General features: G+C 37.5%; 4 protein-coding genes across 6 annotated transcripts; 1 reads left to right on the top strand and 3 right to left on the bottom strand.

Annotated features, from left to right (window-relative positions):
- The first annotated feature begins 287 nt into the window (after window positions 1–287).
- On the top strand, window positions 288–3,801 carry LOC143460357 (tetratricopeptide repeat protein 9C-like). Its single transcript, XM_076957832.1, has 5 exons — window positions 288–1,020; window positions 1,193–1,313; window positions 1,490–1,630; window positions 3,029–3,217; window positions 3,354–3,801. Exons 1-5 carry the CDS (start codon window positions 646–648, stop codon window positions 3,422–3,424), a joined length of 897 nt encoding a protein of 298 aa, XP_076813947.1. The 5' UTR covers window positions 288–645; the 3' UTR covers window positions 3,425–3,801.
- Window positions 3,802–3,896: 95 nt separating this feature from the next.
- LOC143460354 (cation channel sperm-associated auxiliary subunit epsilon-like) lies at window positions 3,897–13,446 on the bottom strand. Of its 2 annotated transcripts, none has more exons than XM_076957827.1 (21): window positions 13,295–13,446; window positions 13,013–13,226; window positions 12,822–12,938; window positions 12,546–12,678; window positions 12,290–12,472; window positions 11,655–11,825; window positions 11,437–11,540; window positions 10,944–11,151; window positions 10,609–10,767; window positions 10,253–10,399; window positions 9,835–10,019; window positions 9,437–9,583; window positions 9,030–9,173; window positions 6,192–6,320; window positions 5,960–6,018; window positions 5,576–5,610; window positions 5,206–5,363; window positions 4,953–5,023; window positions 4,491–4,622; window positions 4,370–4,423; window positions 3,897–4,155 (listed from the first exon to the last, which is right to left on the bottom strand). In XM_076957827.1, exons 1-21 carry the CDS (start codon window positions 13,417–13,419, stop codon window positions 4,032–4,034), a joined length of 2,799 nt encoding a protein of 932 aa, XP_076813942.1. In that variant the 5' UTR covers window positions 13,420–13,446; the 3' UTR covers window positions 3,897–4,031. The 2 variants fall into 2 exon arrangements, with proteins under 2 accessions (XP_076813942.1, XP_076813943.1); XM_076957828.1 differs by having other exon boundaries at window positions 10,609–10,764.
- LOC143461117 (uncharacterized) lies at window positions 6,376–8,790 on the bottom strand. 2 transcript variants are annotated; one of them, XM_076958905.1, is made up of 2 exons: window positions 8,355–8,790; window positions 6,376–8,267 (listed from the first exon to the last, which is right to left on the bottom strand). In XM_076958905.1, the coding sequence occupies exon 2, from the start codon at window positions 7,615–7,617 to the stop codon at window positions 6,874–6,876; it is 744 nt and encodes a 247-aa protein (XP_076815020.1). In that variant the 5' UTR covers window positions 7,618–8,267; window positions 8,355–8,790; the 3' UTR covers window positions 6,376–6,873. Both variants share the same exon structure in this region, with proteins under 2 accessions (XP_076815020.1, XP_076815021.1).
- Window positions 13,447–15,165: 1,719 nt separating the features above from the next.
- LOC143460312 (uncharacterized) lies at window positions 15,166–15,889 on the bottom strand. Its single transcript, XM_076957770.1, has 2 exons — window positions 15,590–15,889; window positions 15,166–15,400 (listed from the first exon to the last, which is right to left on the bottom strand). The coding sequence occupies exons 1-2, from the start codon at window positions 15,833–15,835 to the stop codon at window positions 15,311–15,313; spliced, it is 336 nt and encodes a 111-aa protein (XP_076813885.1). The 5' UTR covers window positions 15,836–15,889; the 3' UTR covers window positions 15,166–15,310.
- Window positions 15,890–17,980: the final 2,091 nt, after the last annotated feature.

Genomic DNA, 17,980 nt, shown 5'->3' with positions numbered 1-17,980 from the left:
TCCCACACAATACTGACGTTCAACCCTTGGAAAGCGGGCATTTTTTCTTCAGCTATCGCTATTGTCTACGTCATAAAGCGATCAAATGAGCGACGCGGTGAGAGATCAGGTTGTTTCGAAGCAAAGAGTCTGCAATTGAATACTGTGTCCGAAACAAACGGGACAAAGCATTTAAATCCCGGTTCAGAGAATATAAGACGAAGAAGATAAACAGAATACCAGTGCTAGTGAGTAGGCTACAGCTCTCACCTGTAGATACTGTATCGATGGTAAGAACATCAGAGAGTTTGCTGCAGTAAATTTTACCAACTCAGCTTTAGTTGTATGAGTTTAACAGTATAATTTAACTTGTATAATTCAACTTATCGTTCTACGAATCTCGCAGTTATTGAAGATGCAAAGTTCGGCGTGAGACTCCAGTCGGTAGACCAATAAACTTTTGCTTCAAAGTGACTCCACAATATTTTTCACTGACTGTTTATAATGGTATTCAAAAGCAGGATCCTTGGCAAGAGAGATTTTCTATAGATTTCTGTATAAGCCTGAACAAATACTGATTAAGCTTAATAGGGAAGTATCAAGGCAACCTAGTAGCAAGTAACTCCACTACAGGGTCGGGTTGAATATAGATAAAACATCTGCAAGATGCCAACCCCGAGTGAGACTTCAAGTAGTCCGACTCCGAGCACTAGTTCGAGAATGACGCAACAATGGCCTGAAAGTATGACGTCAATCCGGGAATCGGTGCCCGAGGTATCGGTTGTGGAACCTGCACAAGCCCCGACTTTCGCACCGGTCATTCAGAAATCGCACCGTCGTTACCATGACGACGACGATGACGACGACGAACTGCTAGTGACGTCGGGTGACCTTGACGAGCAGGCGGGGGGTAAAGTGGGGTTGTTCGATGTGGTAAAACGCGAATTTCGATGCAAGACAGCGGTGATCACGAACAGGGCAGCGTACGAGGACCCCAACCACCCAGCGACTGTCAGGAAGCCCAAAGTAAACTTCATCCAGGTGAGATCTAAAGTGTGTGTCGCTACGTTCACATCAACACACGCTACTTCAGTTTAGGGAATGGTCTACGACCGCGTTTTGTTTCTCGCAAAACGTTAATCAAAAATCGTGCTTACGCTATACCGGTCCATACCACACACAACTTCGTTCAAGTTCAAGTTTTATTCCACAGGATATGAAGGCGAAGGTGGGCATCGCGATGGAACTGAAGAACAAGGGAATGGAAGATCTACAGCATAAGGAATACAGGGAAGCGACCAAATATTTTCACCGAGCCCTGCTCCATATTAAAGGTACTTTATAGAAATCGCCTTCGCACTGAGAAATGCTTTCTATAAACCAGGTGGAGTGTTAGTTGCTATACAAATTTGCAAGCAGTGTCCTCCTTACAAGTATAGCAATAAGCAATATTACGTTTGCTACCTCGTTTATCGTCCAAAAGTGTGCAGAAAATGTTTCTCATGTCCAGGATTGGACCCAGACGAGGGTGTGGTGTGGAACGCGGAGTTTGAGGCGATGGACAAAGATAAGATGCCACTACGCGTGATGCCGAATGAACTGAAGGACATCAAGGAAGCGGTGGAGATAGATTGCTATCTCAATCTCGCGGGTGAGAACCGTTTATTATAGACCAGTGGTTTTTAACTTCTTTTAGCCATGGACGCCTATAAAGAATATTTGAAAACTACGAACCCCCGTGTATATAGGATTTCAAGTGGTCCACGGGCTTCGGGTTAAAAACCCAAGGCCATAGACAAACGAGTGTGGTTTTTGCAAAGCGATATAAACGTGTCGTTTGTCGAACCTTTAAAACTAAATAAACCTGGGTTAGAGATAATAAAATGACGTTACATCAGCAGCAGTCAACCACTAAGCTATTAATTAGTCATAACGGTTTCAGAGTTCTCATTATTACAATTCATGTGCGGGAAATGATGCTTATTGGTTAACGCTTTGCAACCTACGACGTTTTAAACAGCGATATGTGAGCATTGGAACTTGCAAATTGATGCCGGATAAAATAGGATTCCAGAACGGCCGCCGTTTGTAAATAATAGAGCAATCTTTCGGTTGAAGTGTCACCAAAAGGCTTAACTCGAGTGACCCTTACGTACTTCTTGAGTGGATAGTTAGGAGCGAATGGATTAAACGGGACAATGTGAAAAACTCTTGAATGAAAATTATCCCTTCGACGGACTGGTCTCAAAAAGTGGAACCACGAAATAGGGAGAGCTCTCAAAGATATACAAGCTATTGCCTTGGAACGGAACTTTAACGTCAATGCTTGGTTACAACTTCACAATGACAGAGCGCAGTTTAACTGCACTTACTCCCTGCATTAATTCTAACCCAACAGGATTGGCGTCAGCTGAAAATAAAACTTCAACGCGGAGTCGTTTTTGCGCTATCAAGGTCCTTGAGATTCCCGACCATCGAGTTCGGACAACTCATGGTACATTATGACAGCTATCATATGTAACAATGAATTCTGAAAGAAACCAAAACATCTTTGCTTCGTTTTCAAAACATTGTCGTACTTTTAAGCTGAATGCTAACTCTAACATCATAGAAGGCAATAGTGGCGTCATAATAGAAGTTTCCGATTGAAATGCTTTGATTGAGCCGATAAAGGGGTCCGGTCGTGAAAACGTTCGGGTATTGGAGCGTGGTGAATGTTTAATAAACACGAATTTCTTTGAAACCTCGAGTGCGTCCGTTCATTGAAGTTAATTCGACACCTTTGCTTTGTTTCAATTCAGATGGGCGTGAAGCGGCGCCTGGTTGACCTTTATTGTAACGTCATAATTGAACACTTTCTCTCGTAATAATTTAATCAAAATTTTGGTTTAGGATTTTCACAGCTCGGTAGTTGTTAGTTTATATTGAGAAATTCAACAGCTCAAATGCGCTGTCGGCACATGCACATGATGTTGCATTGAACCATGCTGCTGTCATTTCAGTATATCAACTGATATCACTATCATAAAAATTACTTTTTGTACGTCAGTATGCCTCATGCACAAGGAGAGGGTTCCGTACAGAAGAATCAAGGAATACTGCCTCAAGGTCCTCGACATAAGAGAAGACCACGTGAAGGCGCTAACGAGGGCGGGAATGGCCTGTTATTACCTGAGAGAGTACGAAGTATCGAGGTTCTATTTGCAGAGCGCCAAAGACCTTTCGCACGAACCAATGGGTAAAAGATTTAGGTTAACAGTCACTGTCGTAATTCTACGTTCTACTCAAGCTGCATTTCATTGGACTGTCATATCTACTAATATTTTGGTTTATCAAAGGTAACAAAGAAATTTAACCTTTGACCTTTTTGGCAGATTTGAATATAAAGAAATATTTGCAAATGGTTGAGAATCAACTCATCAAAGCAAGTAAGGGAAAGAAGTGACGTCACATTACTGTCAGGTTTTGACTGAAGCCATGTTGATTGACAGCTGCCCAGGCTGAACTCTAATTCGAAAAAAAACTCTCTGCCAAATATTTGTCGACCTACTGGTATGACGTCACTATACTGAAGAACCAAAAGGACCACGTAGCATGCATCTACCCTCAATTCCGGTTATTAGTGTGCGCAAGTTTACATTCATACAACGCAGGCTAAATCCGGTAGCCTACAGAAACGTATAGTACATGCAACGTCACATCGATCGAGTTTTATTGTGTAATTTAGCTTGTTTTGTCGCTCTTTATGCCAGATTTCTTGTTTTTATGAGATTGTTTTCATTACTGGCCATTGTTTTTACGAGATTATATATGTTACTTTGACACGGTGTTTACGTTCCACCGCCGAATAGCGTCATTTCCACCGGTGGGACAGTGCAATGCTACCAAGGTTAAGCCTATATGTGATCACAACAATATCGGGTTACGTTTTGTCATAACACTATTCCAACTTTCTTCAATAAAAACATTGTCCTAATGATCATAGACACAGAGAAACATACGCACAGTGTTGCCCTTTGTTACGTAAGAAGCATGGCTTTATTCATATTGTTTCAGGAGAGTTTTTCCTTGGTCGCTTTCACGTAGATGATATAGTTGCGGTATGAAATCGCTAGAGCGACGAGGGTGATGACGATAAAGATGATTACTACGACGATTTCCCACAACATGAAAGGCCTGCAAGAACAATCAATGTCTATTATTTCGTAATAAATAGATAAACGCAGCATCGACATAATTATATGGAAGAAAATGATTAAATCCACGTCACGCTTGTACACAGTTGTGTAATTGAGCCTTCTATGGCTGTCATAAAGCAACTTAAGTTAGATGTCGATAACTCCAATTTCGGTGAATAAAATACAAAATGTTTATATCGTATTGCTCTTACACCAATGGTTCGGGTATCAATCGTACGGTGAAGCTCATTCGAAGATCACAAAAACTGAAACGATAAAATACCAAATTGATTAAAACGTTGCTCACTTTCAACGGCATAGACATCAGCTAACCTGTTGCCAAGCACTTGCACATTGAACACGAAGTCGTTGGGGGCGCCAGAGGGAGCTGAGTCAGCGTATTCAAAAGAAATATTCCCAGTCCATCGAGATGGATCATATTGAGCAAGCTCGCACGGGCAAGCGCTGAAATATGAGAACTACTTTGCGATTAACTCGTCGACGCTGATAATTTACAACATTATTTTGCTTTTACTAATTTGTGTTTAATTTTCACTTTCAGTTATTTTTCATTAGTGGCAAACTAGACATCACCATTGTCATTTACAGCGAACTTACGCAGGGTTAGCAAGGCGATATAGAATGCACAGACAATGTACTATGAGCCGAATTGCTTTATATTTTAACCTTAACATATAGGGCCTAGGGCCTAGGCTAAAGAAATGTCTCACAAAATTAGTCCTGCATAGTTTCACAACACAAATTATTTAAATGAAGATGACGTCAAACAATGACCTGCGGGCCGTCTGAAGAATCATTTCCGAAGTTGAGTTGACTTCTTTAAATTGAGAGCACAGATAACAGGCCTTCAATAAACACGTCCCGCATAATTACATTATTTTTAGCTGATTCAATTTTAACTGCATGTAACATTATAAAAATGTTCTCGCGTTTGGGAAATACCCTTTAGCGATTCTCTATCTTTGGTTCAAAGAAAACAAAATCTAAATACTTCTGAGAGTTTAAGCACGCGCTCAGTTGCTCTAACCTTGAGCATAAGATTCTTGTTGTGCATTTCGAACCCTGTCCTTCCGTTAGTTTCCACAAATTTAACGTCGTCTTCCAACGTGTACAAATACTCATTGAACCTGTATAAGTCGATCGTTGGATAGAACGTCTCATCTTCAGTGATGGTGAATGAGCAGTCTACATTGCATAGAGATCAAAAGGGTTGAAATGTTAAAGACTTACTTACCGGTGACATGTTTAAGAAAGCTGTTGTGCAATGGCTTATCTCATTGATAAAAAAGATGGAATTCTTTTATTTTACTTTTAATAATTTAAGCATTCAACTAAATTTTGGGTCTGTGATTTACAAGCACACAAAACGTTCAAATGAATAACAACAACAATCTTACCGTGGCCAGAGAAGATAGGATTGCATCCAGAAACACTGCAAAACAGTAAGATAGTCATGTTTATAGAGTTCTAGCTTCCAGTTTTATTGCATCACACCACACCATTATATCATGTTGCAAAATATAAATTACATAATAACAATTATATAAAAATAAATTTCCTTTGCAAAAGCTGTTAATCTAGTTCAGATTATGAAATAATTAAATAAAAACTATCAAAACTCTGATACCAGTACAGTATAGGTGAAAATTTTACTTTTTCTACATATAATAATCATTTATTCCTCTATTATGGGTTTTAGGTTGGGTATGCTTTAGCGCTATACGTATACATAGTTTTTCTTAACTTCACCAAAATTTGATTCCGAAAATTGAAAAACTTACGAATCATTCTTTATCCTGATATGAAGCCCAACTGGACACGTGACATTAACATAGAGAACCTAAACAAACATGATAAAAAACCGTCACACTAAGATCCCAAGGATAATCATCAAATAAAAATTACAACATAACAAGGCAATAATAATAAATCACAGTAATTATATAACGATCATAAACAGAAGTTCCTCAAAAAAGAAAGAAAAATATTCAGCGAAGAAGTCTGTTGACCAACCTGGCTGACAGGCAGGAAGCAGGCTGCCATCCCATCATCAGTGATGGCTTCAGCTTCCACGAGAGCGATACCAGTTGGACAACTTGCATTCGATTTCTTGCACGTTCCGGATAAAATTGCTTGAATCGACTTTAAAGTGAACAATACACGTGTTTATGGTGGTCACTCAATTCAACCCCGAACAATAACACTAGTCAACACACATTTTGGTGCCAAGAAAGTTTCAACGGTTTTAGGGTATTTTTATGTCGCTGAATCCAAAAATGGCATTAGTTTTTCCGAATTGGCTCTAGTTTTTGAGATATTTCATATTTTTGTTTCAAAAAGTGCTAAAAATACGCAAATTTTGACATAGGTAAAATTCTCTTTATACTACAACTTTGATGAGTCTATATCTGTCTTTTCAAGCATGTGCATACAGTATTCTTCTATTTCTGATGCGATATTGTTAAAGACGCAATCGTTAACACAGAGAGCCTTCTTTACGCGAATCATGTTTCATGTGAAAATCAAGCAAAAATTATAAAACTTAGGCGATGTTAGCAGTAAACAACAGATTTTTGTAACGCAAAAACAGGCGACTTCAAAGCACAAACACTACTTTTAGTAACGCTCAAAGTACATTTAGTAAGCTGTCAAAGCACGCTAATCAATCATATACCGCTACTGTAATACAAAAAAATTAGTCGATGCTTATACATTTTCTTTTGTACGACTTTCTGGAATGTGATGCAGCCAAGCAGTCACGTTGGAGACTCCAACAGTAGTCGGCCATCATATGGGCATCCCACCTGCCCTGATACCTCTCTTCCATGACCTTAATGTCCTGGTGGAACCTTTCTCCCTGCTCTTCACTTAGATCACCAAGGTTTGCAGGAAAACGATCTAAGTGGCTGAAGAGATAGTGAACCTTGATACTCGTCTTCACACCTAAATCTTTCAACTTGGAAAGCATATCTTCCACCAATTCTTGGTAATTTTCAGCTTTTCGGTTACCAAGAAAGTTCTGTGTGACTAAAACAAACGATTGCCAAGCAGCAGACTCTGTGTCTGTCATGGACTGCACAAAACACACATCTTTTATGAGTTTGCGGATCTGAGGGCCATCAAAAATGCCTGCTTTAAGCTTTTCGATGGTCAAAGCAGGAAATGTTCTGCAAATATAGTTGAAGCAATCCCCAGTTGCAGGCAAGGCTTTCACAAATTGCTTCATCAAACCAAGTTTTATGTGCAGCGGTGGAATGATGATCTTCTTTCTAGCAACTAAAGGTTCATTTATGATGTTACCTTCACCTACTCTCATGGAATCTCTAGGTGGCCACCCTTTCTTCACCCAGTGATCAGTGCGCGCTCGGCTATCCCACAAGCAGATAAAACATGGGTATTTTGTATAGCCGCTTTGCTGGCCAAGCAAAAAATTTACCATCTTCAAGTCTACACAGATTAACCATTGGTGAGAGTCATAATCCAGTTTCTGTAATACCGTTTTAATGTTGTTGTACTCTTCTTTTAGTTTTGTTGAGTGGCCAATTGGAAGAGATGCATAACTGTTACCATTATGTAGCAATACACATTTCAAACTCCTTTTCGAACTGTCTATGAATAAGCGCCACTCTTGAGGTCTATATTATGGCACTCCCATTTTCAGCAGAAGCCCTTCGATGTCTTTGCAGTAAACAAGATCATCTTGTTGGCTAAAATACGGACGTAATTCTTTCTCTCTTGTACGGTAGAATGTTATTGAAGCTCCGGTTCCAAGGCAGTTTTTGTCTTTGAGTCGGGATGCCAAAATTTCTGCTGCTTCTTTGGATAAGTTGAGATCCCTGATAAGATCGCTCAGCTCCTCCTGCTTGAATGGCTCTAGAATTAATGGACGGCTTTCGAACACACTTCCACTGCTGTCACTTGCAGAGCTTTCTACCTTTTCATGAAACTCATCATTTTCCAAGGATGTGTCAGGTAAATCACTAAATTTAGGCACAGGTACTTCCTCCAATTGAGGCACAGGTCGCCGAGCAGATTCTAAATTTGGGTAATTCCAAGTATTCTTCTTACGACGATTAAACCCCTTTAGGTCTAGCAAACAGAAGTAGCAGTCATTAAAATGGCTTTTTGGTTCTCTCCAGACCATCGGTACACCAAACTTGAGATTTTTAAGGGTACCTTTAGTCCACTTTCTCAAGCTTTCTACACATGCTTTGTAGACAATATGAGGTGCCCATGGCTTGTCTTGGTCACCAAGCTTCACTTTAAAATACGAAAGATACACATTCCTCACAAAATCGGTGATAGCTTTCCTTTGGTCTTTGAAGATATATTCCCCACAGATATAACAAAACTTGTCAGGATCATTGCGACAGCTTCTTCGTGATGAACTCATAACTCTTAAATACAACTGCGCAAACCAATACGTAAAATTCAGTATCATAAGTACGATTAACGATTTTTCTCTTGTCAAAAATAAAAAATATCGATATCTCAAAAACTAGAGCCAATTCAAAGAAACGAATGTTATTTTCGGACTCAGCAGCCCAAAATTACCCAGAACCCATCAAAATATCTTTGGCACTCAAAAAAAATTTTTTCTTTGTTGGCCAGTGTAATTGGTCGGGTCGTCCTGAGTTGAATCGACTATGGGTTGAAATAATTTGGAACCATATTGGTAGACATTCATATGAAGAAATAATTCCTGATGCGGAAAAACAAGTTAAAAATCGCATGCGCTAAGATAGATAGAATATAGATACAATGCACAGAAGCAGGTGACACAGAAAATTAAACGAGAGTGTATAACAAACGTCATCAATCAGGGTTGAATCATTCAAAAATGACAATCACCTGCACTCTCAAGAGCGGCCTTCCTGGAACTTTAAGACTCGTTAGAGATGTCCTCATCTGTGATGTCATAACTAAGTTGTTGACATTTTCAATTAAGTTTATTCGAACATCGGTTGATGCTGGATGAACCAGTGTGAAATTGACCTGAAAATACAAGTAAAAATAAAATGCAGTAATAACATAAGGTTATTATTAGCATAAGCCGAAGTGGTACAAAACTAAGAACATCATTCAAAATGTGATTTTCTTAATACCAGTGGTGACCAACAAACAACAGAAAATGTAATACCAACAACACTGGAAAATGGTTCGCTCATACCAGATACTATCATGACCAGTTCTGGTGAACCAAACCAAGTGAAAAAGCTTAAACGACTGATATTAGGTTTATGTGATGTAATAAACACCATTATTTGATCATCAATGCTTTCAAGGTTGACCACATTTCCTCCTATGGAGTATAGGTTGCTCTGGTAGTGAGTGTAATCACAAAATTCTGAGTGTTTGCTGTTGTTTTGTAACGCTGAGTATACTTCTTTGTATAGAGGGTATACCTGCAATAACCAAAACGACAAAATAAAATGTGAAAAGCTATGGGACCTAAATTTTTCTGTAAAACATTCTCAGCTTAAAATGCAAAACCATTCATTAATGAAATTACCATCATTTCAGTTAAAAAAATGCAAGTAACGGAACTGACTGCAGAAACAGCAAGTGGCATTGCAGAAACTGACATAACAATATTAATAGTTTGTATTTTGTCATCATACCGACGTGTTTGAAAACACAAAAAACTAAAAACAACCTCAACGGTGACAGTTTCATGAGTCCAAGATATCCTGAGCGGGACTTTATCAATCTGTCGAAACTTGTAAGTAAAATTTCTGCTCGTGCTCTCATCAACCAGCCTCAACCTCGTAGCGTTTGTGCATTTTCCGCTTCCGTAATACAACAAGTTGTCACCGGTTTGAACCAGCCACGCTGTGCGATCTGAATTGGAAATGTACAACTTATAAATAATAGAAACATGCAGCAAATTAATAGCAATTTTAGGTTAAAAATGGTTACTAGCCAACATGATAACAGAAAACAGCAGATTTTAACCCAGATCATGGGGTTTTTAATCAAAAATTGATAATTAATATACAGTTTTTTTCTCATTTATTGCTTGAAATTTCACTATATTACTTCATATGAACAACAAAAAACACCTCGTAACCCACCGTGGCTTAAGATTAAACGTTTTACTGAAGTAACATCATCAAACATTCCACTGACACGTCCCGTATCATAAATGTAGGACACGTGTCTGTTGTTCCACAAAATCAAACTTGACTTGGCTGTGTTAAGGAATTCCATTTCTTGCACATCTTCAAATAAATCAAATTTGTTTTGTAATGGCACCGAAAGGCTTCCCGATGTACATGCAGCAAGCACAAGTCATCACTACAAACTAACAATTCTTTGCAAACCTCAACTAAGTTACACGTTGGGCAAGGTTCTTTCACCAACATAATGCACTGTCACATAAACCTTGACTCAACAGCACACGATTTTAAATAACTTATGATTCTTCAACCTGTTGATAGTTGAATGGGAAGATTTACTTCGGAGCAATTTAATTGAGAACTTTCCAACAATCTACACAACAGAAGTTTCAACCATCCCTGGTGGTTGATGGTAAGTGCAAGTGTGCCTGGAGTGTTTGATAACTTAACTTTTCTTATCAGAGCACCTGCTAAAATAGAACTTAGGGTAATATAATAAAGATAATTATTCCAGCTGTAAATGTAAAAGCCGTCTGTGTGTTGTTTAAAGATTTGAAATTAAAATTTAATAAACATAATATATATAATGAACTAATGCAATGATACGACTTATTGCTGGTAATTCCTCACAAAAAAACTGAACTACCTGGAAATTGTTGATTAAATGACAATCGCTTCCACTTGCTGCTGTTGAAAATACCCACACCATCATTTAAATAGACATAGTCGGTTGACCATGCTAATATGAGATTGTTTTCCCACGTTATTGGGTTGGTTAGGTTTGGGCTCATGAAGCACACTGGCATGCCTGTCACTCCGACTAATTCATCATTGGTGTTGTTAATCACAATCATCTGAAATCAAAAGATTGTTGATGAGTAACAGGTTACATCATGATAATCTTTGAAGTGTCATATCAATAAAAAAGTTCTATGTAGGTCAAAGTCAGGGTGAAGACATTTTATATGGTGTCAGAGTTAAAATAACCTCTCAATTCATGATTCTCTTGCACAACTATTGTGGTTCTAGGCTGACTGCTTTTGATAAACCGATTGACAAGATATTAAACTGACTGATGCTTGCAACATTAAGCTATAATTGTTTTTGGTTTAAAAATGTGATTAAACATTTCAAAAAACCTGAAATCTCATTCTCCCCTCAAGCAATGTCATCCCAAACACCTTTCCTTGTATTAAAATAATAAGATCGCTTACAGTGAAAGCGACGTCTGATATTGTGTTGCCTGTGAAAAATAACTGTAAGTGTCAAGAGTGGTGCATTTGGCTTCATATTTGTAATATCTTGGTAAGTATCATCATAAGGTAGTTTACGCAAATAAAACAACCAAATGGTATACCGTGATTCTGTGAGAGCTGGCTACTAATTGTGAGATTATTGGTGGAAGAAAATTCATCGTCTGTGAACAAGACACGATCCTGTGTTATCATCACTGCGCGATGAGGAAAACAGGAGTGATAATATATCCTGCCAATCATGTCATTTTCACCTTTCAGCAAAATGACTGGTTCTGGAAAAATCACACATGATATGCAAAAGTGTAGATGCGAGTGAATACAGTAGGAACAAATCAAGTAGAAAAGAAAATGCATCACTCAGCTTAGCACAGCCCGGCATGCTCTAAACAAAAAAATCTGTAACTAAATGTAAGCACTGGATGATTTCTATATAACTCAAAAGTCTGAATACTAAAGTAGGGAAATTGTTGCATCTAACATCCACAAACAACCACTAGTATGTTCCAACGGCTCTTCAAATTTTCAGACATGAAAATGAACTAACAGTTGCTTCTTAATTATTCATTTTTGAAACGATCTTAGAGTTGTATGCTGTGTCGTGTGCAACAACATTGCGGGTGAACTTGGTTTAATTCAAGCAAAAATCTTGGCTATGAAAACTTTATTACTTCTATTGAAAACAGGTTAATATTCCTGACACATATAGACAATTTCTTATCTCAGAATTCTATAATACCTGGTGGTGTAGGTGCTAGCATTTTCTGAGTTTCTTTGATAAATACAAATGTTGTAAATATGGAACAGCCAAGTACAGGAGATACATGCAGCGATGACACCTTCACATAAGCTGACCAACGCAACTCATCTGAAGGGACTTCTATCTCCCACATATCAGAGCTTGTGTTGTATTCAGTACTCACTAAACCGCAGAATAGAGATCTTACATTATTCGTTTTCAGTTGGTCAAGTTAAACCAGTGCTAGCAAAATCACCTATTGTGAATTCGGTGTTAGCAACCGTCTTTAAGATGGGTTGTTCGCCGTGTGCATGAAATATTCTTGTATAAATTGACGAGGTGCGTGATTCAATGGCCTGTTTCCAATTACGCCTTGGAACCACATAAATCTTCATCAAGAATATATATGCAAACAAGTTAAAGCATTCTGTATCCTTCGCATCATACACTTGCTATACATCTTCTGATTTCTTTTAGTTTGATTTAGACAGGACAGTAATTAACGGTAGTTATTGCATTAGGTTTAGGTGACCTGTAATTTCTGATTAATTCCTTTTTGAACTGGCATTATGCTCCATAAGTAGCAATCTGGGGCTTCCTCTACTCTTATAACAGCAACACCATCTTGACCACAGTTAGTGCAACTGGCCTGGTATATTAAGTTTAAAAACACAATAATATGCATTAAGTACATCACAGATAAATTATAAATCATTGCCAAACCTGATCAATGCCAATCTGGTACTTTCCATTTCTTTTGCAACTTAATATGATACCGTTGTCTAAGTCCTGTGACTGGCAATCGTCAGGGATTGTCCAGTTAAAATTATTTTGGTCAATCCCATAGATGTGAAGGTTGTCAGCAGAAGGCCAGAAATATTTGATGCCTTGGTCAAGGTCTAAAAAATGAAATGGGGGAAGCCCTTGTGGAGAGAACCTGAAAGTTACTGTTTATTTATTGAAGACATCTCATAGCAAACAGTACAATGATGTTAGAATGCTCACCTCCATGTGGCAGATGCAATTAATGCAAAGCTTAGTACTTGTGAAAGCAGAAACAGATATAACATTTTGTTTTCGCACTGATTGTTTGAGTGGAAAACGTAAACATTAACAACTAGTGGCTGCATCAACAGATATCTATGAGTGAATTGTTAAAACCACAACCAAGTTAGTACCAATATAAAAACAACTCAATAAAGCATGCATGAGAAATGCTAACAAGTATAGCATGATGAGTTAGCATGAAAATGAGAAAATACAAAGCTGAAAAACGTGTCTAGGAATTAATAGGTAGGCAATGCATGCAAGAATAATGAAGCAGAAATTGTTGGACGTCAGACTAAAAACAAAAGCAAATAAAAGGGTGCTATACAAATTAAGTCTAACGGACAAAATCTTTCATATATATATAAAGCAAAATGAACTTAGATTCTACACATCAACAAGATTTGGAAAAAGTCTTTAAAGAAGCTTGCATAGAACTAGGACCAAAAAGAAGACAAAGAATATACAGGACAGGCAACATAAGACAGTGGAGTGAAAGTGTAAGTATGGCAGAGGTTGCAAATATAACAAGAGACGGAAAAGTACCATCATCAACACATGGTAACGTGCAATAGATGATGATATCAGCCTAGTCTTTGTACCATGCATGATGTTTATTCAAGCAGCTGCCTAATACTATATATTGCATATTGGTAATCGATGGCGTGATAGTCTAACCGCTTATTGATTGATACACAATTATGACAGCATTTTGTAAGCTTAAATATACATACAGATTGTACAATATACATTATTTACAAATTGTGTATTTTTGTCATAATATACTGATTTAGTTTTCGTAACTGAATGGGCCAGCAGACCTAGGTTACGAAACGTTTTTAGGTTTAAATTAAACATAAGCTATAGTGGAAAGTGTGCCAAATACGTGCAGGAGGTTCATCAATGTGCACGTCTCATTTTTTAATTTCAGGCTAATTTATAATAAATGAAGGGAAATTGATTGTTTGAACGACAATTTATAATAAATAAAGAATTGAGGCTTCAGTGCACGCCAAAATTTGCGTCTTTGCACGCGTCGACAACTGCCGCACCGGTAAGTCTAGCTAACATTCTCTATGATAAGCAAAAGCCTAATCATTGAAATATACGGTAAACAAATAAAAAAACTCAGTTTTTTTCGCATACGTCGCCTGATTCAACCAACATATTGGTACAACACTGGCAACTAGAGTCCTACACGACAGCAACTTAACCAAACTGCACTTCGCTGTTGGTGTAAACATCAAAACGCAACTCTGGGCCTTGCGACTGGGGTTTGCGGACCGCTGCGGACGACACTTTATGGCAAATGTTTGAAGTCAGAATTAAAATTTTTGAAAATTAGTAAAGCAATAACAATGCCCTTGTCTTTAACCTCTTTGTTTGGAAGTACATGTGCAGAAAATTATCACTAAAGGAAATTATTTTGGTTCAGATGTTACGCCATTATATTGTGGCAGTCAGTGCCACACAAGTATCTCGCAACCCAAAATCAGTTATTTTCGATGGACATTTTTCTTAAGTTATAACACGATTTTGTATGATCTTTTGTGTTCTTATTTCAAACAGTTTCGTGCGCACGTACAGCAAACACCACTTTAATAAATCCATTTAAAAGGTCGGTTTCAATTTTTGATTTGCTGAATGTTAAAATTAAGATTTAGTGGCGCTTCTATTCGTGAGCAATCTATGAAGGCAAATCAGCCTTTGCAATTCGTCAAGTTAATAGACGCTAGAAGTGGAAGTCTACATTTGCGACCCAGCGTTGCGGTTAAAATATAAATAACAAGGTTCCCACTGTTTATTTTGCAAACTACTTCAGATTTAATTTCAGAATTTACTTTTTATTTTCAGAACATATCACCATTGATTAAATTTGAAAATTACAGAATAAAAAAGTATCATAAAAAAGCTTGCTGATAATTAGATTTGAAGATTAAGCAAAAGAAAAGAAATAAAGTAAAAGTTCCGAAGCTAGTAATTTCGAATCGGTGTCCCATCACGAAACCTGATGCGGTGTCCTGTTTCCGCTGCTTTTGGTCGAACAGAATTCACCACCTTCACCTGAAATGGTAAACAAAGTTTTTTAACATCCAATTTTTTATGAGAAATTTCTTTTATAGTTCAAACAGTTTTTGGCTTTAAGCAATCACCAATGGTCTCCCAAACAAAGTGGAGCCAAAAACAATTTAAAACACAACCTAAATTGAAGATAATATTTATGGTTTGTCTACAAGAACTTTATACAATTACCCTTATCTTGGAAATGTATCCCTCTTTCTCCAGCACTCTGAACAGATACAACCTTCTGTTGTTGTTGCAGTAGAGTTCGCCGTCGTAACGATCTCTGGCGACTTCTAGCGGCAGTAAACCGCTGTCGTACTCACGCTCTCTCTTTATTTTATCAATCAAATCATGAATACTCGTTCCGTTAGTAAAGGTTGAGCTGATTGTGGTTTGAGTGAAAAGCAGCTCGCTTGGTCTACATTCACATTCCATATTAACCGCACTTTACTGATTAAGCACAAGAAGCACAAAACAAATTCTGGAACAGTTTTACAGTTCACATATACTGTATTTACAAAACGCGTAATAATGCCAATACAACATTGCGATTAGATGTGTTTAAACTTAGTCCATTCAAACTGGTTTGCTAAAGAGTTTTAGGTTTGTTTAACTTGGCTAGCTTACCTACTTGAACGCTCCTAAACTTAACTTATACAATTAGACGCATAAGCAGGGTTGCCATACCGTCCTTATTTCTAAGATTTGTCCTTCATTTGAAGGTCCGTGTCTTAGAAAATATTTTTGTCCTTTTTTCTAAGAAATGTCCTTATGTTCACTTGCGTCCTTATTTTCGTCTTATTTTTAGGGCAGAGGTTCGTATTTTGGGCATTTTGACACCTTTAGTATACTATTTTGTACCAAAGGTATACAAATGACAACATGCAAATAGTATCTCGTTTTTTCGTTTTTGGTACATTGATTGCCTTCTCCTGTTGCGCACTGTTTAAGGTAGTATTCTTCTTTAGTTTTCTGTTCGTCCTTATTTTTGAGTTCAGACCGATGGCAACCCTGCGCATAAGCCTGTACAAGTAAACAAAAACTAACTCGACGGAAATCTTTCTGGGGATCTAGCTTTAATGGAAGTAGGCTATATACGTCATAGATTGCGCATTAGAACATTTTCTGTTTTCAGACTTTAGGCCTACAGATTTATCTTCTGTCAGCTTCAGTTCATCTAATTCTAATACAAGGCCTATTTGTATTTTAAAGTATTAGAGTACTGTAGTTACCGGTATAAAGTAAATGTAGAAAACAACTCCTTGTCTTATTATTCTTTACATCAAGCTCCACTGCCGATGCAGATCTGATCGCTTGGAATAATGAATACCGCCTTTTATAATTTCTGAAACAACGAGATTAAAATCACGTTTAGTTTGTCAGTAGGCGGTTAGACAAATATAAACCCAAACTGCAAATACTGATGGGAAATTTGAAACATCAGTTTCATTTAAGGGGTGTCCCCAAATAAGTGAGGAGAGGTGTGTTACTCATTGTCACTGCTTTGTTTGAGAAATTTTCGTGGTCTTGGTAGAAATAGAAACATTTTGATTGCATTGACGTCACTAAACAAACAGGCCGGGCTAATAAGTCAACATATATGTTTTGGATGGATATTTTTGTTGATTTGGAATAACTCACTATCGCAACAATATAAAATCACCGCAGTAACTATGAGTGACATACCTCTACTCGCTTATTTGGGAAAACCCCTTAAGTGAAAATATTTTCTCAAATTTTCCATCAGTGTTTGCAGTTTGGGTTTATATTTGTCTAACCGCCTACTGACAAATTAAACGCGATTTTAATCTCGTTGTTTCAGAAAATATAAAGTATTTTATTAAGAAACTATAAAGGATTTTATTTGTGTCGTTGTTTCAGAAATTATAAAACGCAATTAATTGAAAAATCCCGCATAGGGCTCCCTGAAATTTTGTAGGTCACTTTAGTATGCCTTAGACTGTTATTTCATGAAATCCTAATAAAATTACATATCTTTAATTCTTGCAATGGAACGTTAAAGTCAAGACTGCAATTTTGGGCCAAAAAATGCAAATTTTATCAATTTTTACCTACAATTTAGACTAGCCTAAACATACGACCTGGAAGTTTCTAACGCTACCATTTCTAGGGTAATTCCCGCACTGAAAAACAACAAAGGCCATGCTGGCCTCTGATTGGTTTAACACATTATTTTTATCCATTACGTAGAATGTTCAACAAAATCATGGACATCGCTAAATTTCAGCATACACGGCTTCTTTACGCGCCTGTTAAACTGTCGTTAAACATTCGTAGGAGTATAAGAGAGCTTAACCAATCAAGATAAATTTGTTGTTTTTGCAACTCAGTTATTTATTACGGTAAAACCCGAAATATTATTCCACGATTACTATTGAACATACAAAAAAAACAGGTAACTATCGCAGCACTCCATAAAGATTCATGAATTTTTTGCATGTACGCATATTGCTAATTCTTGCGTACATGACAATGACATTTCCCCATCAAAACCCGATTCAAAACTAAAGCCATCTGTAAAGGCTGGCAAAGAAATATGCGCCATGGTATGTTACAAAC

This window comes from Clavelina lepadiformis, chromosome 5 (assembly GCF_947623445.1).
Source record: "Clavelina lepadiformis chromosome 5, kaClaLepa1.1, whole genome shotgun sequence".
In the NCBI taxonomy this organism is placed as follows: Eukaryota; Metazoa; Chordata; class Ascidiacea; order Aplousobranchia; family Clavelinidae; genus Clavelina; species Clavelina lepadiformis.
This window is presented reverse-complemented; position numbering and strand designations above follow the sequence as displayed.

Excerpts from the sequence above, each read along its gene's own strand:
- LOC143460354 (XM_076957827.1), bottom strand. The coding sequence starts at position 13,419 with ATGCAGCCACTAGTTGTTAATGTTTACGTTTTCCACTCAAACAATCAG. Across the intron at positions 10,768-10,943 it reads ATTTAATCAACAATTTCCAG|CAGGTGCTCTGATAAGAAAA; the intron begins GTAGTTCAGTTT and ends GTTCTATTTTAG. Across the intron at positions 9,174-9,436 it reads GCATTGATGATCAAATAATG|GTCAATTTCACACTGGTTCA; the intron begins GTGTTTATTACA and ends TTGTATTTTCAG.
- LOC143460312 (XM_076957770.1), bottom strand. The coding sequence starts at position 15,835 with ATGGAATGTGAATGTAGACCAAGCGAGCTGCTTTTCACTCAAACCACA. Across the intron at positions 15,401-15,589 it reads GATACATTTCCAAGATAAGG|GTGAAGGTGGTGAATTCTGT; the intron begins GTAATTGTATAA and ends TTACCATTTCAG.
- LOC143460357 (XM_076957832.1), top strand. The coding sequence starts at position 646 with ATGCCAACCCCGAGTGAGACTTCAAGTAGTCCGACTCCGAGCACTAGT. Across the intron at positions 1,021-1,192 it reads CCAAAGTAAACTTCATCCAG|GATATGAAGGCGAAGGTGGG; the intron begins GTGAGATCTAAA and ends TTTATTCCACAG. Across the intron at positions 1,631-3,028 it reads TTGCTATCTCAATCTCGCGG|TATGCCTCATGCACAAGGAG; the intron begins GTGAGAACCGTT and ends TTTGTACGTCAG.
- LOC143461117 (XM_076958905.1), bottom strand. The coding sequence starts at position 7,617 with ATGGTAAATTTTTTGCTTGGCCAGCAAAGCGGCTATACAAAATACCCA.